This window comes from Orbicella faveolata, unplaced genomic scaffold (assembly GCF_042242905.1).
Source record: "Orbicella faveolata isolate gen_17 unplaced genomic scaffold, um_ofav_v1 contig_24, whole genome shotgun sequence".
In the NCBI taxonomy this organism is placed as follows: Eukaryota; Metazoa; Cnidaria; class Anthozoa; order Scleractinia; family Merulinidae; genus Orbicella; species Orbicella faveolata.
In genome coordinates, this window is record NW_028301552.1 from 17,846,640 (window position 1) to 17,874,618 (window position 27,979).

At 38.4% G+C, this 27,979-nt stretch overlaps 2 protein-coding genes across 2 annotated transcripts in view; both read left to right on the plus strand.

The window, feature by feature from the left end:
• On the plus strand, nucleotides 1-27,235 carry LOC149110695 (uncharacterized). Its single transcript, XM_089291647.1, has 6 exons — nucleotides 1-232; nucleotides 8,272-8,364; nucleotides 17,209-17,334; nucleotides 21,926-22,210; nucleotides 26,655-26,836; nucleotides 27,134-27,235. The coding sequence occupies exons 1-5, from the start codon at nucleotides 181-183 to the stop codon at nucleotides 26,795-26,797; spliced, it is 699 nt and encodes a 232-aa protein (XP_089147773.1). The 5' UTR covers nucleotides 1-180; the 3' UTR covers nucleotides 26,798-26,836; nucleotides 27,134-27,235.
• LOC110043128 (uncharacterized) overlaps nucleotides 26,830-27,979 on the plus strand; it is a 62,588-nt gene continuing 61,438 nt past the window's right edge. Inside the window, exons 1-2 of the mRNA XM_089291474.1 lie at nucleotides 26,830-26,836; nucleotides 27,134-27,390. Coding sequence (XP_089147600.1) covers nucleotides 26,830-26,836; nucleotides 27,134-27,390 — 264 coding nt within the window. The remainder of the gene's footprint in view (nucleotides 26,837-27,133; nucleotides 27,391-27,979) is intronic.

Genomic DNA, 27,979 nt, shown 5'->3' on the forward strand with positions numbered 1-27,979 from the left:
TAAGTGTCGAGCAAGAGAGTTGTCAACTCTTCTATTTAGGGCGTGTGACCTTTGAACTTCCTTTTCTGGATTTTGCAATTTGCTCATTTCAGGACAATATATTGGGCAGACTGCTCGTCGGAAATTGTAAGTTTGCGTAATGCTTGCTAGGGAAGGCGAATTGCCAGTGGATACCTGAAAATGCTGTGGTCTAAGTTATTTTTGTTTCCGGTTATCTGCTGCTGGGCTCAAAGTAAGTACTAATTTTCTTTCAGTTTGTTTTTCTCCGATCTAAAATTGTGCGTATCTGTTTTGCAACACAAGAATTAGTCGGCGTCTACATTCCAGAGATGTATCTCGGTCTCGGAGGAAGTTTATTTTAAGGACTAACCAAGAATTAATATGGTTCTAGGAAATTCTGGATTTTGTCATTTTATATGCCAAAAAAAACAGTATTTGTTCCGATTTCATCCTTCGGTACAAAAAGTTTATTGATGAAGAGTGATCTGTTTAATGTGGTCAATATCACTGGATTAGCACGAAAGTTATCTTAATCGAGTAATGTCGATCAATTTTTTATTCCTGTTTCACCTGGGTCTGACTGAGTTAACTCGCCAGTTCACAGCTATAATATTACTTCCTCTTTAGTTCCTTCCGATAGAAAACATTTCATTGTCTTTTTTGGCTGTAGGTCGATGACAACGTTGCAAGAATAATCATTTGCGACCGACGTGCGCCGATTTTCAGGCCTGCTGTTTTTGACTGCTCCCTTTGTTTTCACTGTAAAAACATGTTAAGTTTTATGTCTGTTTGCTAAAATAAAAACCTGCAATTTCACTTCCGCCTCAACTGAAGCCACGTTGCTATAAAAACCGGGTGAAGAGCAGGAGTGCAAAGCTTGTCTCTAGTTCATTTGATCGATTACATAACTTAAGAATATCAAATTCCAGGTCCAGGTCCAGTGTTTTAAACTTTTTCGAAAAAGGTATGCTCGATGTTTAACGTTAAAACGAAAATAGAGCACTAAATGGCCATAAGATTATTTACTGGTCGCAAGCGCTGTTTAGGCGTTGTTCTTGCTTACCGGCCGCAACTTACTTTAATACAATTGCACTCACAACAGTCTAAATTTTTTTGTATCAGGTAAACGTTAAGTTAGTTTTTGATAGGCAACTGCTTCTGCACAAGACCTAACAGTACGGGAGGATGCCACTTTTGGAAAAAACGAGAACAGTGCTTTAAGTTACCAACCATTACAAAGACACCATTTTGAAGGTCATTTTCAAGCAAATAAAATAAAAATGACGGAGAAGCTCACTAACCGTGCGTTTGTTTCATCAGCGTCATTTTCTCGATTTCTGTTTAGTGGTTATAGCACTGAATCGAACATGGGTACAACCATTCTTGCAGTAGAATATTTGTTACATGTAAACCATATAGTGCTCAAAGAAATATCAATCGGTGGCAGAGTGAGTCAATTCTGTTGCTTAAGTGCTGTATTGCTTTGGAACACATAGGAAGTGATTTCTTTCGTTGTTCTCGGTGAGTAATTTGGCCATGAGACGTGCTATACTTTCGGAACAACGGAATGGATTTAGACTTAGGCCAGAGTTTTTGATAGCAAATTTCAAGTTTGAAATTGGATAAATCACGTGGTCCATGCTAATGCTCAGCATGTGACCACTCGGTCAAAGTGGCGCGCCATACTACATGGATTTGTATAAAGCTTTATTGATAGAGTTGATATCCAAAGAAAATGGTAATAAGCATGCTCTGAGGTTTTCACTTCACAAATATGTTGTTAATTCGGTGTTTCTCGACTGCTCTTTTGCATTTTCTTGTTTGTCTCTTATCGAAATTTTTGCAAGGTAGACCACTGTTTTAATGGGGTGTAACTTTTTTGGATTCACTAACTTCAACAGGCAAGGTCCTGTTTTTTCAAGTTTCAAATTTTAAGTAATAGAAGGGAAAATTGCAAATACTGCTTCAGCACTAATACTGTTCTTTTGTTAGAAGAATATAATAGCCCGACAATTCGTCTCTCGTTTGGGTGATTAATCAACGACGAACAAAGCAAGCAAAAATAGCACTTAATTAGTTCGCAGCCCTTTGTGAATAATGAATCGCATACCCCTCATGCGTAACCAGAAATAAGACTAATAGATCGGCTGGCGCCGTCTAGCTCACCGTGCGCCTAATTTTATATTCGTGTCCATTGAATAAAGAGCTGACCTTTAGTAAGGGTAAACTAATATAAAAATCAAAAGTCCGTTAAAATATTTGAATGATGCAGAAGAGCTGAAAGACAACTTTTTTCTTTTATTAGTTTCATTAATATTTTCAGTCAGTTCTCAATTCTGTGGTGTGTTTCGTTTTTACGACTCGGTAGAGATCAAATACTCTTATTTCAAAGCGGCTCTTCCGGGCGCTGTTCGAAGTGTTCATTTCAAGATTGTTTTCTTCATTAATGCAGTGTGAGTTCGCTTTCAAGATGATATGAAAAGCATTTTCTGGTAAACGTTTTCTGCGGAACGATCTTTTTCTTTCAACAAAGATGTTTTATAGACAGATTAGGCTAACGTGTTTACATCGTAATGTTGCCACCCAATTCAGACCACGTAATGATGCATTTGGGCGGTTACAGCGGTGCAATTTGTCACACGCAACTGATTGCATGGGAGTATAAACAACATCTAAAGTGAATGATTATACGATATGAATTGGGCGGCAACAAGAGTGTAAATACGTTAGCCGAATACGTCTATTTACCCTTTGAAACTCAAAGAAATAATGTTTCGGTTAAATTAATCGTCTGGTTCTTTTGTGGAATCTTATGATAAATACCGCTAGAAATGCTTCAAAATAGTCAAAATAATATCTAAAAAAGGCATAGACCCGTAGGGCGAGTGTAATATTGACGTTTTTGTTAATTTCTTTTAAAATTACTTTTAACATATTTTAAAAGAAGCTCCTTAACATACGTATTGCAAATTGTATAAAAAGGTACGTCCAAATTACATACTATCTTTTTTCCTAATTATTTACTACTCGACTGTACATACATACACACATACATATTTTTACAATAACTGTCTAATTGGCTCATTTTTATTATCAGTAAGATTGTAGACGGATGAAATTTTAATTTATGCGAAATCAGCTTTCAGCTGTCAAACTGTCAACTTTTTAAACAATGAGATTTTATTGACTTTTTTAAGTAGCCAATCAAAAAGCGAGAAAAGCTATTAACAAAGTTCGCGTCATTTTGAATAAAATCACTAATCCTTGCGGCTCGTGGTTCCACAGCCACTTTGACAATGTTGTGACGTAATTTATCATCAATATGAGGACAGACGCATAAAAAACTGACGTCAATTTTATAAATAGTACATTTATCGTTGCTCCCTAGAATGGGCTTTTTAGCAGCAATGTTACAAATTATTAATTCACTGGTATTTAAATTTAAATAATTGAAAAAATAGAAAACAAATTAATAAATTTATTAGCTTTCATTAGCTAAATACTCCCTTAAAATGCTGTACACCATACTAACCAGTGATATCTACTATACAAGAAACATACAGAAAACAAAAACAAGATTTTTACGAGTCTCTAAAATTATTGAGAGACTTCCACTTTCCTTCGTAGAATTAAAGTCGGTTGTTTTTCATGTCTGTTGATTGTTTCAATGAACTTTATGTGATTCAATTTGATTGTGATATAAGGCAATGATGGTAAAGAATTCTTTACATGCCTGTGGTAGATAACTTGTTTTCTAGCAATGATATTGTGATTTAAAAGCAGCCAGTTTGACTTTTTGCGTCAATCCAAAACTATGTCGCAGTCATTTTGAGAATCAGTAGCAATGTGTAAGGATTGAATAAACAACAGGCTTCCAGAAGGGTATGCACTTCGACAGGGGTACTAAAGAGATTCATCTGAGATTTTGCAAAGTGCAGATGGTTGATTCGATCACTTTTATTTGGTATATTGATTTATTGGCGTACATTATTCAATTTAGTAAATTCTAAAAAATTATTCTTTTAATGTCCATTATGACAAATGCGGAATTTTATAGATCACTCCCCAATGAAGATCACCACCATTCTGAAACAAAGTTACATATTTGTGACCTGTTGAAGGATAGACCTGAACAATCTCTATACGTTTGCAATACAATATCGAGGAGTCAATTGAATCAATAGGAAGAGTATCATCCTTTAAGGTGGCCGAACACAGTTTTCGCGCGCGCTTTTGCTGATGCAATTCAGCGCGCGCACAAGGATTGCAAAAAACAAACATGCCGTCAATACAGCGATCATTTTATTTACTCAACACCCGCACTATCTGCGATATTTTTCTCTATAATCGAACCCAGTATATAGCTGGTTTTCACATGACGTCACTAAAATTCGAACTACAAAACTATTGATCTTCCTGAGATTTTACTTAAATGATGTATAAGAGCTGCTGAAAACTAATATTCATACAAATTTTCGCTCCGAATGGGTTCTTGGTTTTGTGATACACTACGTTTAAATTTCTAAGCTCTTGAGTGACGCGGCATTTACATGACGGTCTAGAGAGCTGTCATGATGGTTAAAAAAGTGACTTATTTAGGGGAACTTGGCTATCTCAACAGTTCATGTCTTAGAAAAAGTATTGTTTTAATATTTTAGAGTTCCTCGAGGGATAAATTCACGCTTTTGTAGCAAAACTTAGTGACAGATGTTTCTGTTGGTTTCCGGCCGCCATGTTGGTGCCCATACGGATGGGCACCAGCATGGCGTCTCCATACAAATCTCTATAAATTTGGGTAAAAAATTTCTCTGCATATCTCGCATAAGAAAAATTGCTGTGACCAGAATTTTGGCGAGAGTCTTTGCATATTTACCTTCTTTCATTTCTCAGATTCTGGACTTCATCTATTGACCGGTTTTGATTTTTATTTTGATCTATTTTGAATTGCGTGGCACTGAAAACCAGCAATTGATGGCTTTAGTCTTTTATTACAAAGATATGCTAGAAAAGGTAACGATGCAAAGAACCCAGCAATTCTCAGCTTTTTCTTTGTTACCGAAAGAACCCACTTAAATGCAGCGCATGCGTAGTTAGTCAAAAAACTGCGATTGAATGAAAATTGCACTCTCGGAAATACGCCTATTACTCGAAAACCACTCATTAGAATTTCACGAAATTTGGCACGAAAATACTTAAGGAAATAAGTAACTGGAGTATTGAAAATAATTGAACTTTAACAAAGGAAATTCTAGATATTCCAGTGAACCTTCAACAAAGGATAATTAAAGATTTCTCTGTTAAATTATTAGCAAAATGGAGTTAACTTGTGAGAATCGTTACAAGCTTGTTGCATGCAAATTATAAAGAAAATCTAATGACTAGATTTTCTATAAATAAACAAAACCGATTTTAAAGGCCTGTTTATATTTATTCATATTGCCATGGCAACGGCGCATACGTTAGCTTAACCATCGAAAAACCAAAGTTTGTGTTGTTAACGTGCTTGCTGCCATTTTTGGCGACCGAGGGATCAAGGGTTTTAGAGAAAAAGGTGAATGAACACAGGTATCAAAAACTGTGTTCAGCCACCTTAAATATAGAGTGTAGTTAGGCTTAGTATACCGAGAGTTAAATGAAGTGTGTAAGAATCATCTTTGTAGTTGATGAGCTTTTTCTACTTGAATGAAAAAAAAAAAGGAACTAGCAGTAACTAATAAAAATTAACATGTAGCCCATCTACCTTCAGAACAGTCCAAAATTTGAGGCTACCAGGCTTAATTTTTGCTGGACAAAACGGATTTAACGCACTTTTTCTATAGAAATTGAGACGACAGGTGGGTAGCACTAAAACTGCAATGCAAGAGAAACTTGGCACTGTAATCTTTAGAAAAAAGGAGAGCATTTGCTTCCAATGGCTAACGCAATCTTCCGAGTTATTTTTATGACACATGATCCGTATCGATTATGGTTTGAACGTGAGGTATTAGTGCTCAGAAGCTATTGTTTTCTTGCTATATTTGACACGTTATGAAAATAGAGAGGGAGTATTACCTGCTAATATAAGGGCTTACAAGGTTAAAAAAGTGTAGACAGAGGATTCAGACTACGAGGCATATAAAACAGAAAGAAAATCATTTCTGGGCAAATTTAAAAGACTTTTATTTTTGAAAAGATAGTATTTTGCAAAATGTAGGGTTTTGGAAATTTTGAGTTTACTAGCCGGATGATCAATCAAGTGTTTCCTTTTTCGAAACACAGTAGCATTTGCTCTACTGTCCGCCTAATGTTACCTCAATTTACGGTACATGTACATTTTTTGTTAAACTATTTCGTGAAAAATAATGAAATATCAGTAAATATTGGAAACAGGTTTTTTATAGAAAGGCCCGTTTGGCATCGTTAGCAGTTATCTCAGCATCAAACATGAATTAAACAAATCGAAAAGTTTTGCCAGAGTCACTGACCTTAAAACCCTATAAAAATATTGCTTTTTGTTGGGGGTATTGATGGCGGAATGGTTTTCATCCCTGAAGATAGTTACACCTGCACTAATTTCAATAACTTAGGATTTTACTTTTTAAAGTTTTAAAGGAAGGCGAAGAGAATCTGTTTTTGGACGGGAACAGTCTGTACACTGCATTGCACTGCATTCAGGGAAATGCACATCAGGTCACGTAGCTGCACTAAACAATATCTTGCAAAGTATATTTACCTTTCCTGTGATCCTGTCTGTTTTGCTTTTTGTCCTGTTTTTTCTATATTTTGAATCGCAATTCTCATATTTACAAACATTTGCAGGATTCAGAGTATTGTTAGCGTCTATGTTTTTTCATCTTGGACTCGGCATCCACTAGCCAGCTTCCAACTTAAAAAGAAAGAATCCGTCCATGTCGAATGGGAACGCTCAGCTCTGAACAAACAACTTAAACATGTTAATTTATATCTCATTATTTAGTCTTTCTTGTTTAGTCTTGCAACCTCTGGTCATTACATTATATTTTCTCAGTCGGTTTCCTTTCCTATTCACGTCTATTGTAATTCGCTTTTTCGTTCACTTCTTCAGTATTACTCTTCAGTATTATCACGTTTGTTCGATTTTTCTTTGTTATCTACTGTTTTAATCACATATTGTCAACACCCTTGAACTGTTCAGTCCAAAACATGTTTTTAAACTCAGACTAAGTTTACCGCTTTGTTTCTACCGCAAGCTCAAAAGATCACAGGCAGAAAAATATACGGATTCGAAAGAAAATCTTTTAAAAGGCAAAACCCTCCGGATTGAAGAGTTTTTCGGATTCACAGTTCCCACTTTAAATTCTCCATCCAAAATCTCCGGAGACACAACCAAACTGGGAAGTTGTTATTTCGGATTCGTCCACTTGTGTGTAAACGACAAAATCAATCCAGTGCTAAAACGTTCCGGATTCGTCATGAATTCGGAGCAATTTCCTCTGGTGTAAACCTATTCTCAAAAGTTGTGTCGTTTTTCTTAATTGTTTAGCAACCACCTCTGTATTTTGATAAAGTGTAATCTAAAAACTTGCAGTCTAGTCTAAAAGGACAGAGCAACGTCAACTGGAACGTCACTTAACAAAAGAATTAATAAGCAGAACAATGGCTGTGCACGTGCGTTATAATTCTTCGTACAATTTTTGCCGTCCACTTAGACGAAAACGTGAAATGACCAAATTTTGCGTTGTCTGAAGAACGTGAACCACGACGACTAATTTTTTAAATTTTTATTTCAAATTTTTTCGCTGTGTTCCGGATTTAGTTTTGCGATAGTAAACAAAGTAAATGCGATAAACAAAGTAAAAGTATCGCGAAATTCGTAGGGAAAATACAAATTCATCTTTTAATCGACGTTGTCCTCGGCGTCGCCGTCGTAGTTTCGTAAACTCCCTAATCTCTGGAAAAAATACGTTTATCCGGAACCACATATAATCTTAATACGAAGTCTCCTTGCACCGATATATAAACTTGACCTGATTTCTCGACAAATTAATCTCCAGTGTACATTGTGCGTTGCATAGACACAGTTGGTACCTGAGACGCAGGTATTCACATTGCGACAAGGCACGAAGCGAGACTGATTGAAACAAAGTGAAAAACAGAACAAATTTCCAACCTTAATAATCCGGTCATGCTGTATGCTGTGGATAGCAGTTTACTAAGTCCAAAGCAAATCTGAAAAAACAAGAGATTCTGGCTTAGAGGTACAAAATAAGATAAAAGCCGTAGTTACTGCTCACTTGTCATGTGCTTATTCAGGCCCCATCAGCGTAACAAGTTCTTTGGGGACATTAGAACAAGCAAGTACCACCGAAGCGTCAGCCATTGTGCCCACACCGACAGCTGTATCAGGTAAATTTGTCTTGTCTTTCTTTTGTCTATGCATAAGCTATTTCTATTTTCTCTCGCTTACCTATTATCCAGGCAGAAAAGTCGAAGAAAGGTCTCTAAGGCCCAGTTCAAACTTTGAACTTTACCTTTACGGAGCCTAATGTAGCTGTTAGGTACATGTAAAGTTCGAAATCTGAATCAGATACGATCGACACATTTGTATTTGGGTCGACCTTGTTGTTCTATTCGATTGCGCCAGTCGAATAGGACGGCCAACGTTCGACTTCGATTCAGACGTTGAAGTTGACATGTGCAGATTCTAATGCATACATTAGAGACTCATTACATGCATGAAAATTATAATAGCGGAGCTCCGGCGGCCAAAAGTGCGGTCATGCGGAGCCCCATACCTATATAGGAGAGAAAAGGAAACCCATAAATTGATTTTCTCATGGTTTTCATGGCTAGCGGCATTGCTCGTGGGGAGTACCCGCGACGGTGACAGGGTTGCGCAAGATGGCGGCCATACTCCAGCTAATAGGTTGACAGAGACATGCACTCTTCGTTTATACCGTCCTTTTTTGATATTGGACATCCATGTTATGGTCGATTGATACCTGTCTAAACAAGTTATCTGTCGACCAGTATCACGTGACTATATCGCTGGCTCAAGTTTAGAACTCATCGAGGCCACGTGTTTTTTTGAAGTTGACCGCTGACCAAGTACTGGTTTTTCGATTGGATAGCGGGCTCCTGTCGGGTTAACTTGTTGTAAACAGGGCCACGTTTATGGAACGCCAGAACTGTCTTATGATACTTTTTTTTTTTATTATATTGGGTGGTTATGTCATTATATTTAGTACTTATGTTATTATATTCGGTGATTAACTCATTATACTCGGTGCTTATTCCATTATACTCGGTGCTTATGTCTTTATATGCGGTGCTGTCTTCATTATATTCGGTGCTTATTCCATTATATTCGGGCTTCCCTCGTTATATTCGATGCTTTCTTCGTTATATTAGATGATTTTTTCATCATATTCGGTGCTGTTTTTATTATATTCGGTGCTTTCTTCGTTATATTCGGTTCTAACTTTGTTGGTGTTTTCTTCATTATTAAGGGTGCTAACACTATTATATTCGGTGCTCTCTTCCTTATATTCGGTGCAAAGGCCATTATATTCGGTACTTCCTTGTTCGGTGATTACTTCATTATATTCGGTGCTTTCTTCGATATGATCGTCACCAGTCTTCGCAAGGGACCATACAATTTGGAGGTAGTCTAGGGAAAGCCGGGAAAAACGGGTGTCACGAAAACTCAGACCCCGAAACCTCAGACCCCGAAAACTCAGACCCCTCGAAATTAAAAACTCAATTGTTATCACCTAAATTGCTCTATGGCCACAATGGGGCGAGATGTTTATCTTCTCCGGTTTATGTTGTCGCGTCGATCAAACGGTGAAAAACAAATATTTAACTTCTCAGGTTTATCGCTGTCGCGTCGGTCAAACAGTGAAGAACTAACAAGGTTTAGAACAGCAGCCGACACTGTTTTTCAAAACAGACCTTTTTTATGCAATGGTATGCAGCAAAAAAATATGTTGTTCTCTGAAACATACTCGTTTGATCGCAATCTGCTTTTTGACTTTATGTGCGTTGCGTGACTGTCGGCACGTAAAAAGTCAACACGTAAAAAGCACGTGAAGGTCGAACCGATTGAACCGCCATGTCTGGTCTCGAAATGTGAGTGAACGAAAATTGAAAACTGGCGCGAAGGCCCCGCCACGAGGCAGATTTAATAATTAACTAATCCAGGCGGTGTGAAAAAAAGAAAAAAAAAAAAAAAAAAAAAAAAGTAGAAGTGTTTGGTTTGAAACTTACTGTTTCCTGTAAGAAATATTCACTATTCCCGTTATAAGTTGGAACGCAAACATGGCTATCTCTATGTACTTTTTTTTTCTTTTTTTGTTTTCTAAATTTTGTTAATTTCTGCGGGTTACGTGCCGACAGTCACGCAGGATCGAGGGAGAGTCGTGATGTTATCCTGTTGAAAATCAATACTGGTCTACTTAAGGTGGCTCCCTGGAGTATTTACGAACACCCTCCCTATAGAGCGCGAGTTAGAAAGGGAAACTTAGTTAATCTCTCTTAAAGTATTCCCTGTAGAGATTTACCAGTATGGGTATTGTTATAATAAGGCCTTTTTGTTGATTGTCAATTTTGGTTTAAGACCGTTACCATGGCAACATCTCATCTAATGACAGGCTGATATATTCCTCAGTTTGGCCTAAACTCCTTAATATTTTTACTTTCCTTTGGTGAAATTTTTTCGTACACTGCCACATCACGGAAATGATATTGCCTGGCATTTTGAATTGGTAAAAATTCAAGGTTGTTCGAACGGTTTTTCCAATACTCTGTAATTTGTCATTCTTCTAAATATATTAGATTAGCTCTGACAGATTTTAACAAAAATAGGGTATTTTATAGGAATTGTATGTGGTTACAACTTAGCCATATTTTAAACAAATTCACCGGAGAAAACGCGAGAAAATTCGCTGTGCGTTTTGCTTTTTGTGCTTATGTTGACGTCATAAAATATCGAAAAGACGTTTTCCTTTGAGCGTGCGCAGATTACTTGAGCTTTCATCCTATGCGCGCGTGCAATCGTAAAACTATAGGCAGCTACCTTAATAAAAACTCTCTTTTTCTGGATCGGAAATCAAGAAATAGCTACATGACACATTTCTGGTATTTTGAAAAAAACTGTGACCAAAATAGCGTTTACCATTTGGACTATTCACCATTAAGTGGCAGTCCCACTAAAAGCGGTCCACTCGACTTCGGGACCAAAAATAATTTTCCTTCATTTTTTGTCAGTAAAAAGGGTTTGAAACGTATATATAAAAAAGCAATTTATTATTTTCCAATTCCTTATTTTTGCTTTGCTACGAGCCAAAATTGAATTTTGGCCGAACTGAGGTTGCCGACCGTGATCACAAAGGGAAAATTCACCGATTTTGTGAAGCGTGCTACGTCGCCTAAACTGCAGCTTACGGAATGTCGTTTTCATACGAATTTTAAGGTACATTCATTACTTTGACTGACGAAATATGGAAACTTTTCGAAAAATTCTAAGCTTACCAGCGAGGCTGGAAGACACCCTTCTCCGAGGCCTTTGATCACCTACTAAAATTTAGCCAAATTTGACGGGGAAAATCTCAAAAGTTGGGTCTAAATGAAGCCTAAAAAGCACATCACAGTAAATTTCATACCTTAATAAACCGTTCTATAAGTTCAAACCGGTGGGGATCTCCTTGGATTGCACGCGAGAACAGATTAAAATCTGCCACAGTCAGTGTGTTTACATAGCTATCGCTCGTGTCAAAGCTCATTTGCATAACCCTAGCACCCGGCGAAAACACATCTTCAAGTCCGTTCAGGTTCGTTTGTTGACCTTCTGAATAGTGGCAAATAGCTTCCTTTAATACTTGTGTACACTCTAGATCCAGTGTTGAGGTGTAGGTTGCGTTAAAGTTGATCGATTCTCAAGGCTTGCGAGACTCCAAAAGTAAATAATGGCACCGGTCTGCAGAAATTGACCGTAACCGTCGTCCTGGCCCTTCAATAAATTCTGCCGCAGAGGTAGCACTAGGAGAAGAAGAAAATCGTAAGTTTTCATTTACCGTTTAATGGCAACTGAATCCTGTACTACCGCCAAGACTACTAGGAGCTTGGGGGCTATATCCCCGAATTTGAAAAACAACAACAACGAACACTTGCCGGTTGCATCGCTGGGAAATGAACGTGAATGAACACGACACGCTTGAATGGAACTATGTTTTGCGATGAATGATGGGCTTTACTTCTGTTTTATGCTTGATGCTTGTCTTTTAGTATCTTGCACAGCGCATAAAATAAACTTCGGGATCCGTTTATCGGGCCGTTTATACAACGAAAGCTGCACCAGCTTCGTCAAAATGTCACACAAGTTCATGTAACGTGACCAATTACCCGGGAGGGGGATACCCCCTTATATGGGCTATATAGGTATCTGCATGTGAGGCCCCAAAGGGTAGGGTTTTTCAGCCGTTTGGGTCATAAATAGGGTATCGATTTTGGCTATTTTGGTTATAAATTGGGTATGGTTTTAGCACTCTAGTCTTGAATTGGGTATGTTTCTTAGCAGAAGCTACTTTTTCATCATTATCAATAAGACCTTCAACAAAAGCCCTTCATAACGTATGTTTAGGGCAACTGTGCCAACCGCAACGGTCATAAATAGGCTATCGAATTTTTGGTGTGGTCGTAAATTGGGTAGCAAAAAACGCAGATTTTGGTCCTAAAGAGGGTAAGGGTTTTGGGAAGCGGGCCGCACACCCCCACTCAACTTTTCTGGAAGTACCCCCCCCCCCGGGTCAATTACCAGGTGCAGAGGGCAAACCCCTACCCCGCGAGCGCCGATCATTAGATTTGGCAAGATTTTCTCATTTCAATATTGATAATGAAAAAGCCACCCATTAATTTTTTGGACTAGTGCAATCTTTTCAGTATGACCGAACGACGACAATCATGGCACCTTTTCAATTTTTATCTACCCTTTCTCGGAAAATATAAGGAGTTGCTAATACATGAGGGCGGAGGAAGCAGACATGGACCTAAAATTCACTTTTCCTTTCCCGTTATTAGCCGTTCGTATTTCATAGAAAACACAATGGAAGAAAATCAAAAGATGGGACCAAGAAACCCTCCAAAAAACGTCCATATCGAAGTGCGTGTAGATGTTGAGAGGCCGATTTCTCACTTTGTGTTTATAGGACTACTACCCTTCCCATTTTTTCTGACGACACCAGAATTATTGGCCATAAAAATAGTTTCTCTTTGATTTCTCCACCTCGCGAAACATGTATTTAAGTAATGGGACATGCACTTTTATTGGTATGGTAATCAAGCGTTGGTGCCGGGGAAGTACTCCCTTATATGGGCTATGTAGGTATGGGCGGTCCCAAAGGGTTTGGTTTTTGAGCCGTTTTTGTCATAAATGGGGTATAACTATCAACTTCTTTCAACAGCAGAAGGGACAGCGGAGCCGGGAGAGCTGGGAGGGGGCTTTATCCACCCCAATTTCAAGCAAAAAATACTTGAAATAATAATTTTACAAAATCTCCAGACCCCTTACAAGTAAGTGCCTATGGCGCTCTCTTGTAAGCCCCTCCCCCCCAATTCAAAATACCCTCCTCCATCTCTGAGTAGGGCCCCTTGATTTTAAACGATAAGCTCCGACCATGGAATTCAATATCACGATGCTCAAGGCCATGTGAGATCATTTTGAAATTGCCCTCAAAGCCAGAGAGCGAAAGTCTTCTTTATGAACTTGTAAGCTAAAGGACATGGTGAAAGAATGCTATAAATAGATTCAGTAGCTCGTCAATCCCAGTGCAGCGTCGACAAGTCACAGTGTAACTGTCACCAAGTCTTTTCTGTTGTAAAATCAAGGAAAAAAAAAAAAAAAAAAAACAGAAAAAACGTACGGCCAGTGGTGTGTGCTGAACTACGGGCGAAAGGGTTCAATTGCATCTTTTGTTTAATTGCTGCTAGGTCCTATTCAGTGATGGTTATGAATATAAGTCTGTATTAACACTACTTTTAATTCGAATATGTCAATGCTCGCGATACATAATATATGTAGAAATGTTATCAAATATGTATTTTCTCTCGGCTATTATGATTTTTACAGACACCATGAGGATGTAACTCTGAATAATAATAATAATAATAATAATAGTAATAATAATAATCGAATATTTCCTCAGGATAACCCTTCAGTTCAAAGTACTGTTATCAACGGGGTCCTGCCAAGAAGTAAAAACTAATAAACAAGAATTATTAAGATATATAAAATAAGATAAATATTAAAAACCGTTAAAAATACAATAGAAATTACAAGTAATAATCGTCTAAGGCTTTCCTAAATAAAACTCTAGAATTAATGTTTCTTAAACTTAAAGGCAATATATTAAAAATCGAGGCGCCTAAAAAATAAAAGCTACGGCGTGCAAAATCCAGTCTGACTTTTGGTAGTTTTGCAGTTTTCCCATTTTTGCGAGTGTTTAAAGCGTTATGATGTAATCGGTGAAAATAGTCTTTAAATGGAAAGCATGTAGTTCCATTAAGGCAGTCACATACAAAGCAGCACGCTCTTTTTTGTAATATGCCGGATGCGATATAACACCTTCAATAAAAAGCTTATCGCATTTTAGGACAATTACGTTCAAAGTCCACATCCTCGCTTGAGTCCCATACCAATAAGAGTGCATGTCCCATTACTTAAATACATGTTTCGCGAGGTGGAGAAATCAAAGAGAAACTATTTTTATGGCCAATAATTCTGGTGTCGTCAGAAAAAATGGGAATGATAGTAGTCCTATAAACACAAAGTGAGAAATCGGCCTCTCAACATCTACACGCGCTTCGATATGGACGTTTTTTGGAGGGTTTCTTGGTCCCATCTTTTGATTTTCTTCCATTGTGTTTTCTATGAAATACGAACGGCTAATAACGGGAAAGGAAAAGTGAATTTTAGGTCCATGTCTGCTTCCTCCGCCCTCATGTATTAGCAACTCCTTATATTTCCGAGAAAGGGTAGATAAAAATTGAAAAGGTGCCATGATTGTCGTCGTTCGGTCATACTGAAAAGATTGCACTAGTCCAAAAAATTAATGGGTGGCTTTTTCATTATCAATATTGAAATGAGAAAATCTTGCCAAATCTAATGATCGGCGCTCGCGGGGTAGGGGTTTGCCCTCTGCACCTGGTAATTGACCCGGGGGGGGGGGGTACTTCCAGAAAAGTTGAGTGGGGGTGTGCGGCCCGCTTCCCAAAACCCTTACCCTCTTTAGGACCAAAATCTGCGTTTTTTGCTACCCAATTTACGACCACACCAAAAATTCGATAGCCTATTTATGACCGTTGCGGTTGGCACAGTTGCCCTAAACATACGTTATGAAGGGCTTTTGTTGAAGGTCTTATTGATAATGATGAAAAAGTAGCTTCTGCTAAGAAACATACCCAATTCAAGACTAGAGTGCTAAAACCATACCCAATTTATAACCAAAATAGCCAAAATCGATACCCTATTTATGACCCAAACGGCTGAAAAACCCTACCCTTTGGGGCCTCACCTACAGATACCTATATAGCCCATATAAGGGGGTACCCCCCTCCCGGGTAATTGGTCACGTTACATGAACTTGTGTGACATTTTGACGAAGCTGGTGCAGCTTTCGTTGTATAAACGGCCCGATAAACGGATCCCGAAGTTTATTTTATGCGCTGTGCAGGATACTAAAAGACAAGCATCAAGCATAAAACAGAAGTAAAGCCCATCATTCATCGCAAAACATAGTTCCATTCAAGCGTGTCGTGTTCATTCACGTTCATTTCCCAGCGATGCGACCGGCAAGTGTTCGTTGTTGTTGTTTTTCAAATTCGGGGATATAGCCCCCAAGCTCCTAGTAGTCTTGGCGGTAGTACAGGATTCAGTTGCCATTAAACGGTAAATGAAAACTTACGATTTTCTTCTTCTCCTAGTGCTACCTCTGCGGCAGAATTTATTGAAGGGTCAGGACGACGGTTACGGTCAATTTCTGCAGACCGGTGCCATTATTTACTTTTGGAGTCTCGCAAGCCTTGAGAATCGATCAACTTTAACGCAACCTACACCTCAACACTGGATCTAGAGTGTACACAAGTATTAAAGGAAGCTATTTGCCACTATTCAGAAGGTCAACAAACGAACCTGAACGGACTTGAAGATGTGTTTTCGCCGGGTGCTAGGGTTATGCAAATGAGCTTTGACACGAGCGATAGCTATGTAAACACACTGACTGTGGCAGATTTTAATCTGTTCTCGCGTGCAATCCAAGGAGATCCCCACCGGTTTGAACTTATAGAACGGTTTATTAAGGTATGAAATTTACTGTGATGTGCTTTTTAGGCTTCATTTAGACCCAACTTTTGAGATTTTCCCCGTCAAATTTGGCTAAATTTTAGTAGGTGATCAAAGGCCTCGGAGAAGGGTGTCTTCCAGCCTCGCTGGTAAGCTTAGAATTTTTCGAAAAGTTTCCATATTTCGTCAGTCAAAGTAATGAATGTACCTTAAAATTCGTATGAAAACGACATTCCGTGAGCTGCAGTTTAGGCGACGTAGCACGCTTCACAAAATCGGTGAATTTTCCCTTTGTGATCACGGTCGGCAACCTCAATTCGGCCAAAATTCAATTTTGGCTCGTAGCAAAGCAAAAATAAGGAATTGGAAAATAATAAATTGCTTTTTTATATATACGTTTCAAACCCTTTTCACTGACAAAAAATGAAGGAAAATTATTTTTGGTCCCGAAGTCGAGTGGACCGCTTTTAGCGGGACTGCCACTTAATACGCAATAAGTATGGTTTAAAGTGTTTTGAACTTTACGCCAAATCAAACGAACAGATTTTTTACTCTTGTGTATTTCACTTGCTAAGACCATAGTTTTAGATTTTGGTATTGGCTCTTTTATTGCAAATCCCTGGATTTCACAATGTTCAAGCTTTACCGATTTTAAATTCTTTCATGTACCGTTTCCATGGAAATATCTATATCCCTAAAAACACAATAACAACCTTTAATTAATCTATTCCGAATAACTGGGGTGTTATTTTGATACTGATTCGACTGAGGGAAGACTGAGCTAATAGAAAACGCTAATTAGGGTCCTGAAGAAAATGGATGTTTTCTTAAAAATATCATGGTTGCCTTGATGTGTCTGTTTTAAAGAAAGATATAACCCATGGTTACTATTATCTTTTCATTTGCTAATTCAGAGTCCATAAATGGAACAAGTTCCTTGGGAGAATCCCATCTAACAGTCGTCTCGAAACACTGGCCATCGTCGTCAGCCATTCGGCCCTCGCCAACGTCTGTCGCTGCATCTTCTTCTTCTGCATCAGGTAAGCTTGTCCTTTCTAGGCGATTCGGTAAGCTCGTCATCGTATTTTCGACGGTATTTAACTCAAAACAAAGAATATGCCGTTTCAAAAAATATTAATCTTTCATAGATGACTAAACAAATCTTCAATATCAGTATTACTATTTTCACACGCCTCACAACTTTGAAAACTGTTCCGCCGGATAAGAAATCAAATTGCCGCACATGCGTAGAAGGTTGTCAAATGCCATTTAAATACTGACAGATCAGAGATGTTTTCTTCCTATGTGTAAAGAAGAAGAAATTCAGCGTCGTTTCATGCCCTGTTAACCATCGTTTAAGTTTAACAGGATAAGATTTCTACCATGTCTAAAGCAATTGGTTTTTTGGAAAGCTTTTGTCAAGCTCAAGGTATTGACATAGCCGTCGTATACGAAAAATCTGGCACGTCTGAAGCATTTTGGCTTTGGCTAAAAGACGGGAATCGCGAAAGTTTCCCAGTCCAGTGTCGTTCTCGTCCTCGCATCGTAATGTCCCTAATGTTGCTCACAATGATGCAGAGAACATATATATCAAGCGCTCAAATTTTGAAACAATAATTTGTGATAAAACTAAAACTCCGCAACTCTTTTTTTGCACCATTATGGTTACACACTGTCCAGTAACCACATGTCCTCTTAGAGGGCTTTTGCTTTCCTTGGAGCTACTAGCCGATGCTTTACGCTTATATAAGTATTGAAAAATAAAAATGTTCAAGCCATAAAGTAATGTAATTATAAAGGAAAAATACTTCTCGAGCGTGAAAGTTTCTGTTAAAAGTCGCTGTCAAAGAAGTCGATGGATCGAATTATATACCCATCTTTGTTGTATATCTAATAGTCTTTAATTTGGAAGCACTTGTTTTACAATGACTGTCTAATTTCTCGCGCGCTGATTGGCTCATTTTTATTATCAATAAGAGTACAGACGGATAAAATTTTTATTTATGCAAGCTTTCAAGTTCAATTTTCAGCTGTCAAACTGTCAACTTTTTAACCAATGAGATTTTATGGACTTCTTTAAGTAGCCAATCAAAAAGCGAGAAAAGCTATTGACAATGTTCGCGTCAGTTTGAATAAAATTCACTTATCTTTGTTTACGGCAAGTTTACGGTGTCTTTTCCCCTCATTTATTCCTGGCATTTGACCATTTTGGGGTCTTGTTATTGTAAAAAACAAATTGACGTCAGGTTTTTATGCGTCTGTCCTCTCATTGATGATAAATTTCGTCATAACATTGTCAAAGTTTACTGCGGAACCACTCGCCTGCGGCTCGTGGTTCCACAGTCACTTTGACAATGTTATGACGCAATTTATCATCAATAAGAGGACAGAGGCATAAAAAACTGACGTCAATTTGTTAATTCGACTGCTTATTCGACTCCAATCAGTTCATCACTTTGGCAGCCATTCAGTTCACGATGGTCGGCCCTCTCGCGAAATACCTTGGTCAGCGGAATCACCACTAAATAATTGTTTCGAACCCAGCAAATACTCAACTGATTGACCGAGTGACCAGGCGAGTGAATTATTTCTTCCTAACTAACTGTTATAATTCATTCTAGCTACGTTATCACTCGTTAAAAAATTAATATTATCAACGTGCGCAGCCAAACTGAAAATCTTTAAAGTTTACGCAGTTTTTTCCTACTGGACGAAAGGTGATCGGAAAGAAAAATCAAGGTCTATTTGTTATGAACTAGAAAAAAATGCAGCCAAAACTCGGATTTTAAAAATTTTGATAGATGCCACAAGCAAAAACATAAGAAGAAGGAAAGGAAATCTGTGGTTGTGCAAAACTCGCAACCCTGTGTAAGGTCTTTTCTTCTTTCATCAACCATTTTTACATATCATTTCTCCATGTCCATAGGTAGCGTTTTCACATGACGTCACGGCAGCCATATTGATTTTTCAAAACAGTGAAAAGGCGGCCAGGTTGGTGTACCGCACCAATCCTGGGGGAGTTGAAATCTCCTCTCATAAAAACACGTCCATTTCTCCCAATTATTTTGCATGGGTGCTGGCCACTTGAGTAAAAATGCTCTAATTATTTACAGTACCGTATAAATTGTAACCAAATTGATTGCCCCATTTCTCCTCAATTCTCCAGTGTGTTTCCCGTCTAAAAATTTTAATTATGGCTTTCATCATTCTAAAATTAATACAACTCATCAATTTTTTGATTTTTTTGTATCTTCTTTTTCGGCGATCGAGTACAGTCAAACGTGTATTAAGCGGAAACCTTCGGGAAATGCGCTACAGTAAAAACCCGCATAAAAGAACAAGTGGATTAAGAACACTCAGGCTGAAATTTGGGCAAAAAAGTACCATATATATAAGAACATATTCAGCCTGAAAGATGAAAATTGTTCTTACATAAAAAAAAAATTGGCTGCCAGTTAGATTAGAATAACCTACTAGGGTACAGTACTAAGTACAGTACTGAGTAGATCAACACTGTATACTGTATGTCTTATCCATTAATTAATTAAAATGTTGTGCTTGCACATTGATTTCATCTATGCTGTATTTAATTTTTAGAAACAATTTTAAGAACACCATAAGAACACTTTCGGGCTGATTTTGCAGAAAACACTCGATATATAAGAAAAAAAATCAGCCTGAAACCCCAAAACACGTGATCTGTTATGCGGGTTTTACTGTATTGAAATATGGAGACATTCGCGCCAAAATCCTCTCAATGAAGATTATTTCTGCGGTGAGATATTAAGTACTTACGTTAGAAATGCAAAGAACAAAATACTATTTAGCAAGTTAACATTGGGTTTCCCCATACCACTGTTGAGTTATAAGAATTTTACGCTAAAATCGAGGATGCGTTTGAAAGGATAGAGAGTTGCTATGGTCTAGAAAAGGAAAATTACTTTGCACCAATAATTAGATATTTGCCGTATAATATTAGCTTAGCACCAACAGGTATAGGCTGGTGATTTCGATGTACCAACCTACAAGTGGAACCTACCTATAACGAATGTTTTGACCTAAACGCTTCCTATATACTTTTTCTTTAACCAACAGACCTCTCTTTCTATGAGTTTACCAGCGTAATAAAACCACACGGGTAGTTGGGAGAACACGAGGAAAGTTTGTAAGTCAGCAGCTATTCCCAGCTATGGCAAGAACGTCCACTTTGTCGTCCACAGAATTTGCCAAACACAGAAAGTGCTTAAGACTTTCTTCTAAACTGAAGCGTAAACGGAATGTGTGTAAAATTTTTGCCATAAAAAAAGATCACGTATTGTATAGCGCGACCAATTTCTGGTGTTGTTTTTCCTTGCAAATCTCCATGTAAATGTTCATTAAAAAATATTAATGTTCTTGATATTGTGATAAGTTAATAAAGATGGTGAATTTTAAGCTCGGTAATGAAATGTGAAGATGAATTAATCAACATGACACCAGCGTGGGACAAAGAAAAAGTTCTGAGTTCCCGACAGGAATCGAACCCATAACCTCCCGAACACCGGGCGGGCGCTCTATCCACTGAGCCACGAGAACTCATGGAGAGCAAGGTCATTCAACTGAGTTCATATATGACAGGTGTCCTGCATACTGCTAGGATCAACACTATCGAAGTCATCGTGAGTAGTGAGGTCGGGAGGTCATGGGTTCGATTCCTGTCGGGGACTCAGAATTTTTTCTTTGTCCCACGCTCGTGTCATGTTGATTGATTCATCTTCACATTTCATTACCGAGCTTAAAATTCACCATCTTTATTAACTTATCGCTACTCACGATGACTTCAATAGCGTTGATCCTAGCAGTATGCAGGACACCTGTCATATATGAAATCAGTTGAATGACCTTGCTCTCCATGAGTTCTCGTGGCTCAGTGGATAGAGCGCCCGCCCGGTGTTCGGGAGGTCACGGGTTCGATTCCTGTCGGGGACTCAGAATTTTTTCTTTGTCCCACGCTCGTGTCATGTTGATTAATTCATCTTCACATTTCATTACCGAACTTAAAATTCACCATCTTTATTAACTTATCACTACTCACGATGACTTCGATAGTGTTGATCCTAGCAGTATGCAGGACACCTGTCATATATGAACTTAGTTGAATGACCTTGCTCTCCATGAGTTCTCGTGGCTCAGTGGATAGAGCGCCCGCCCGGTGTTCGGGAGGTCATGGGTTCGATTCCTGTCGGGGACTCAGAATTTTTTCTTTGTCCCACGCTCGTGTCATGTTGATTAATTTATCTTCACGTTCTTGATATTATTGTCAGCCAGTGAAAGAAGAAACTGTTATTGCGTTCTCGCTAGCGTTGAGAGCTTTTAGTTCTCGCGTAGTGCTGCCCTTTACCAATACAATAGAAAACAGATTTGGCAACTCTGTTGAGCGATCAAGGCAAGCGTAGTACCTCAATTATTTTATAATTTTTATGGTAGCATTAAATATCACAATACCATACATACATTACATACATACATACATTTTATTTTGTTTTCAAATTAAAATTGCAATTATAACATGCTCGCGGATAGCTGAGCTCATCTAGGCGGGTCATGTTTACACGAATGAAACCACGAAACTGATGTTTTTTTGTCGTTTAGTTCCTGGTTATGTTCCATGGGTGTATGGATACAATCGTGGTTCCAACTCTCTCGAGATTAGGTGGTCTCCTATACCTGAAGAAGATACTCATGGAGTTCTCCTTGGCTACGTCGTGTATTATAGACGTTATGGTTCTTACGAGAACTTCACCACTGTCAAAGTGGACGCAAGTACCCAAATATTGAGGATTACAGGTCTTATGGAGGCCACGAGATATGAAATCAAAGTTGCAGATCGTACATCTGTTGGAGAGGGTCCTTTGAGTACCACATATGAAAGCACAGGTTGGTAGCTAACTGCTGTGTGTAATAATGAACGATTTCTTAATAAGTAGTCTTGAAGCACTTAAACGGTTTGTTTTTCTTGTATATCTAATGGAAAGGTAGAGACTTGATGTGTTGATACTGATTGTCACAAGTTTATTAGCTTAGCTATTGCACAATACCCCACTACAGGTTTAGTTAATCAGGCAAATTTGGTGCATTTTTTGGCGCGCTATGATCTTAGCCCATTTTGTGGGATTTCTCGACGAAATTTGTGATAAGAAATTATTCAATCAATTGGGCACAACAATCCTGTGAGAAAAACACTTACTTGAAATGTTTAATGTCGTATTAAGTTATAGTCTCACCCAAAAGGCTTGATTTAATCAAGGTGCCTGGATACAATTCTTACTGGACCATTCCAAGCATTAACGATGAGCTTTGTACCTGTCGTCCCTAGGTCGGATCGATACAAAAATCACGCCACGTATTGGAAATAGATTGAAGTTTGGTGTAATACATTTTTATGGCAATCGATATTTCCATGGAAACAATAATATAAGAAAAAAATGAAAATAAGTAACACAGGAATTTTGGGTGAATATATTAACAATGGTGTATGGGAAACTTACTGATTGATTCTTTAGTAGCTTTTCCTTAGTGATATAAGATTAATATCTGTCAGCTGTTGTGTACTAAATCGTTACGTTAATAATTGTCTAAGTGATAATTTTATTTCGTTTTCAAATATAGCTGTTGTGAAAATACCGGCAATACTTTCCTTTGACATTTATCTGTAGCTTGGTTTGACAACGTTTTCTCTCTTAGCAGCTAGTGAAAAGGTAGATAATATCAACTTACAATACTAAATTTGCATTAAACGCGTGTATCAAAGACTCAGTGCGTTTCGCAAAGTGTGCACACATTGATCTACAAATTTTTTAAAAAATTGTTTTACCAGCAAGGACGACGTGAGAAACGTTCTTTTAATTTCTGTACATTCAATTAAAGCTTGTGTAGGGACGTTCAGTGGTACTACAGGTGAAATCAATATAACAAGCACCCCATACTATTCAGGAGATTGTTACTTGGAAATCCATTCACCGTTAGTGGACTCAAGCATTCTTCTGGTTGTTCAACGTTTCCAAATGCAGTATTGCTGGTAAGAATTTCCAATTATTCCATTATTTTTATGAACCTACTTCCACGCTGTAGTGTCACTCAAACAAGAAGAGCAGCTGTTTTTTCAAAGGCTGTCTTTTTCACTCCCGACATATGATCATGTTTTTTTGCATCTGGTCTTAAACCTTGGGATGTTGCTTTTACTCTAGACGTACAATTCATTAAGAACGAATACGGTTGCTGGTTTAGCGAGATTTTTGCAATTTTTTTGCGGGGCAACGAATGTTGAAAATTTCTTTTTCGCCTCGTTACCTGCGGACTGTCTCTGCCTCACTTTCACAGAATTCTCTGCCGTCGTTCATTATTTATCGTTGAAAATTTCAGTGAGGACACTCGGACCATGAACACGTAGACTTTTTTGGTGCCTTTTTTTTTAATCATCTTTTGAGAGCTCTTTATTTAGACAAAAGGATTAGCGTTCTTCAGGCGCTGTCCAATCACAGCGGTGGCGAAAAAATATAATGTAAGTGTTTTTTTCATGGCGGCGTATCGCCTACATTTTCGAACGTAAAATGCCTATGTGCCTGCCTGCTAATTATTCTGGTAAGAACAATTTTTATCCCTAACTTCAAGTGATCTGTCAAGTTTTAATGGTGCTTACCTTTTTTGTATCCTTGTTCGGCGAAGGTGAATGTAAATTCGTTGTCAAAAGACAGCAAGGGATAGCCGACAATGGTAAATTTCCTCCACAAGTGTATCGGGGAAGAGTGCTTGAGCTACACTATCAAGGGTTTTCGCGAGACAAATTACACAAAATGTGTCAGTTAGTATCGGGTATGTAAATAAAGTTATTCAATTCTATGAAGAGAGCAATTCGTCTGTAGCTGGACCACGGGAAACACCGGTTCGAATTACAACGTCGGCAGACGTTGAATATTTGGAGTCAGAGAAATTATGTCAACCAAGTATGTATACAAGTGAGCTTCAACAGCGTTTGCTATTAGGAATTTTTCCCCCTGGTCTTTTACCATCACAGCCTGCAATAAAAAAGTGCATCCGGGAAGACTGCAGAATGACAAAGGACAAAGGTTTCCCAAGTACCCAAAGAATCGTTGTCTCAAGCAAATACGGAATACACCGATTATTTTCTTGACCAAATTGGACAACGTGACTATACGAAACTTCAGTTTTTTGACGAATGTAGTGTCACGGTTATCGTTACGTCAGGAAATCGGGTCTTTGGCAATTCCTACATCGGCGAACTCAGCGCTATGCCTCAAACGCTAACTATACGCTGAACTTACTTCATTCCGTAGACGGAGTAGATTACTTTGATATCTTGAGGGACCCTTCTAATTGTATGGAGTTGCTGAATTTCTTCAATTAAACTCTTTCAGTAAATAGGTTAGATGGTTCAACAATTGTCGAGAAAGGCGACGTTTTCATTATGTAGAACTGCGGATCTCACCACGGACAATTCGCGGAGGCTGTATTTCGACATATTCTTCAAGAACATGACGTTGACCTCATTTTCCAGCCCATTTACTCACCCCACTCGAATATTTGAGAATTCTATTATCACAAAATAAAGTGCTACTTCAAACAAAACACATCTTTGACTGCGAATGATTCGCTCCGACGAAGGGCTAACGCTCGAAACGTCAGCCTTCGCACCTCTTTACGGTGGCCAATATTCACATTATCAACCCAGTTGATAAAACTAAATTATCTTGTGATACTCTCCACCGAAGCAGCACCATAGTTTCTTTCAAAAAAACTTACCCCCTCTCTTCTTTGCTGGATAAATACTTTGAAACTGTCCTACTGTGAAATTGTTGCTTTAGAACAAGGGTGAAACTTAATCATTTGTCAACACATAAAATCAGCGCAAGAAGATCTGCACTTGTAATATGTCATTTGAAGTCGGAATGAAACTAAACACACGCAATAAAAATAAAAACACAACATAAACATATCAATGTACTGCAGCATAAGAGGAGAAAAGTACAACTTAGATACAGTGTGATCAACATTTGCATGTAATCGTTCGTTTCAGTGCACTGCACTCGGAGAGGGTCAACAATTCCATGTTTAACATGATAACATTTGGCTATCTCCAATCGCAAGTTTTCTCCAATGAACTTTATTTTTCAGCGCTCGCTGGAGAATCATTAAGTCTCTATCAAAGGAAGAACGATCTACGTACCTAGCGGGGTTTTGTGATCTAAGACGCGCACGAATGATAGCAAAGAAACTTGATTTAGCTCGTTGGCGGGAAGCGGCAAATACTTCGTGGCCACTTTTAGCTTTTGTAAACTTTTGTTCAAGTTCTTTTAGTTCACACTGTAAAATGCGAATATCGGCCAACAGTTCTGGGTACTTGTCCTTTAGCTTACAAGTGTTGACATCGTTACAAGGAATTTTCTTACAATTTGTTCTGTTGTCGCCAGACGTATGGCAAATAGCACACACTTTTCCGCGCCTCTCATGAACATTTGGTCAATGTTCCACGGCGTTTTTTGTTTCCCCTGTAGATGACTCTTGGCGCTTTCAACTTGCACTTCTAGTAGCTTTAGATTTTCTAACAGTTCTGCAGCTCTTCGGTCCAATGGACTTTGAATCGACCGTTGCTGGGGCGCACTGCTTGTACTTGGAGTCATATTCAGTCGCTTTGGCTCAAGGTGGTTCAAGTTGAACTGAAGGCCACTCTCTGTTTTTATGCAACTTAGTTCAGCCCCCCAAAACAAGTCTTTTCACCAGTAAAAACTTATCGGGAGACGAAAGGAACGAGTCCAAATCCTCTGATTTGACGTATACCAGTGATCCTCGTGAGCTAAAACCCCTGCTTTCGAACCGCAGGGACAGTCTCTCTAATTTCATTCCTGGAAGATAACGATTTCAGCCAGACGTACACTTCACTTTTGTCAGCCATGATAGCTTAGTGTTTACTCTGACTTCTGACTCCGACCTCGTGGTTGGAAGATGCCAAAAAAGCGGGAGAAAGGTCTAGGTGTTCATGGTTCGAGTGTCCTCGCTGTAAAGAACAAACGTGTCATAAATCCTGTCAAAATAGGCCACGTTCAATATATCAACATTCTAACATGGCTACGAGGCTTTCAGCGCAAACTTCTATGTTCGTTGGTGTTTTCTTTGTATCTAAGTCTCTGTTGGGTATTGAAAGACAAAGGAAACTTAAAAAATTTGCAATTTTGACCCAAAAGCCTCGGATCGATATTAGAATAGTGATATATCGAACGTGGCCTATTCTACAAGGCTGTAGGAATTTAATGAATTTATTCATCAATTTCAGAGGACTTTTTTTGTGTCTCTCTGCTGTATTTAGGTCTGGTTCAGTTAGCACTCGAAATGGCCAAAGTAGGGACATTTGTGGTCAAAAGGAACCATTTGCAATTCTTACTCAGGGAGGCTATGCACAAGTCAGACTTTACGTGTACCATTATCATCATTATTATCACACAACATTGAAGGCTTTGTATTTTGTCAAGAACAACACAGGCATGGATGGTAAGTTAATCGTTACGCTGATAATATAATAGTGGTAGGGCATGTCGGTTGATAGGTAACACCAACATCTGTAAGGAAACGAGCCTGTTCCAGAAGCAATTAAGGATCAGTTTTCCCGGGAAGCGTCATAAGTGCAAACTGGAAAAGGTCCGATTAATTCACAAGTTAAATTAGGCCCTAACTGTTTGAACTGTGCATATATCAGGTGAAGCTTATAACCTGTGTTTTGAACTAAAAAGTTGTGGTCAAATTACTTCCTTACATAAACAACGTGTTTCATATTTGTTGATTTTCTAGCTTCCTATCAGCATGACTGGAATGCCACAGTCGGCAACATCAGTTCTACAACAGTCAATGTCAGTTGGTTGCCTTTGAATACTAGCAGCTTAAATTCCACAGACATATATGGTTATGTAGCTGTTTGCATACGCAGAGGTAGCAGTGACATTCTTCTGCTGAGTGTAGAAAATGCTTCGTCTTCCAATACCATGGTGGGCAATCTGAAACCCTACAGCAATTACGAAGTCAAGGTTGTTGCTCTCCTTAAAGATCGAGTAACTAATGTAACAACACTGAAAAGCAGCGAGAAAACTGACATACGCACGAAAGAGGGCGGTATGTAATTTTGGTATTTGTAACTTATTATCTTTAAACTGCGAGTAGATCCTGTTTTCTTGTAAAAGCGGTGAGCACGAAGTGAGAAAAACTGAAGATAAAGAGGGCAATCGGAAAAAAATATTTAAGCAATAGACCACTATTTCTATGAGTTTTTCCGGCGTAATAAACCCACGCATGATGTTGGGAGAACACGAGAAAAGCTTGTAAGCTTGCTATTGGGTTTTGAACGGAGTTGCAGACTTCCCTCGCCTTGGCAAGTTCGAAAGCGCACGTCCTAACCACGTTAATTACCTCGTGAGAAATTAAAAACCACTTAAACATTTGTTTTCTTTTATGCTGGTTCTAAAATTCTTTAATTTTTTTTTCTAAGAACTAGGTCTTAGCATACTGAAGATAATTAATAAAATGGGATCTCAGTCTTAAAATCAAATCAGTTAAAATCAAGGTTAGATAGGTTTCACTGTTGCTTCGCTTTAAAATATTATTTCAACACCAACTGATATAGGCTGGTAGTGCATGTAACGA

Bases quoted from the DNA above. Each gene is read 5' to 3' on its own strand.
- LOC149110695 (XM_089291647.1), top strand. From the start codon at position 181: ATGCTGTGGTCTAAGTTATTTTTGTTTCCGGTTATCTGCTGCTGGGCT. The intron at 233-8,271 runs GTAAGTACTAAT...GTGCTTATTCAG, and splicing joins TATCTGCTGCTGGGCTCAAA to GCCCCATCAGCGTAACAAGT. The intron at 22,211-26,654 runs GTTGGTAGCTAA...TGCTGTATTTAG, and splicing joins TACCACATATGAAAGCACAG to GTCTGGTTCAGTTAGCACTC.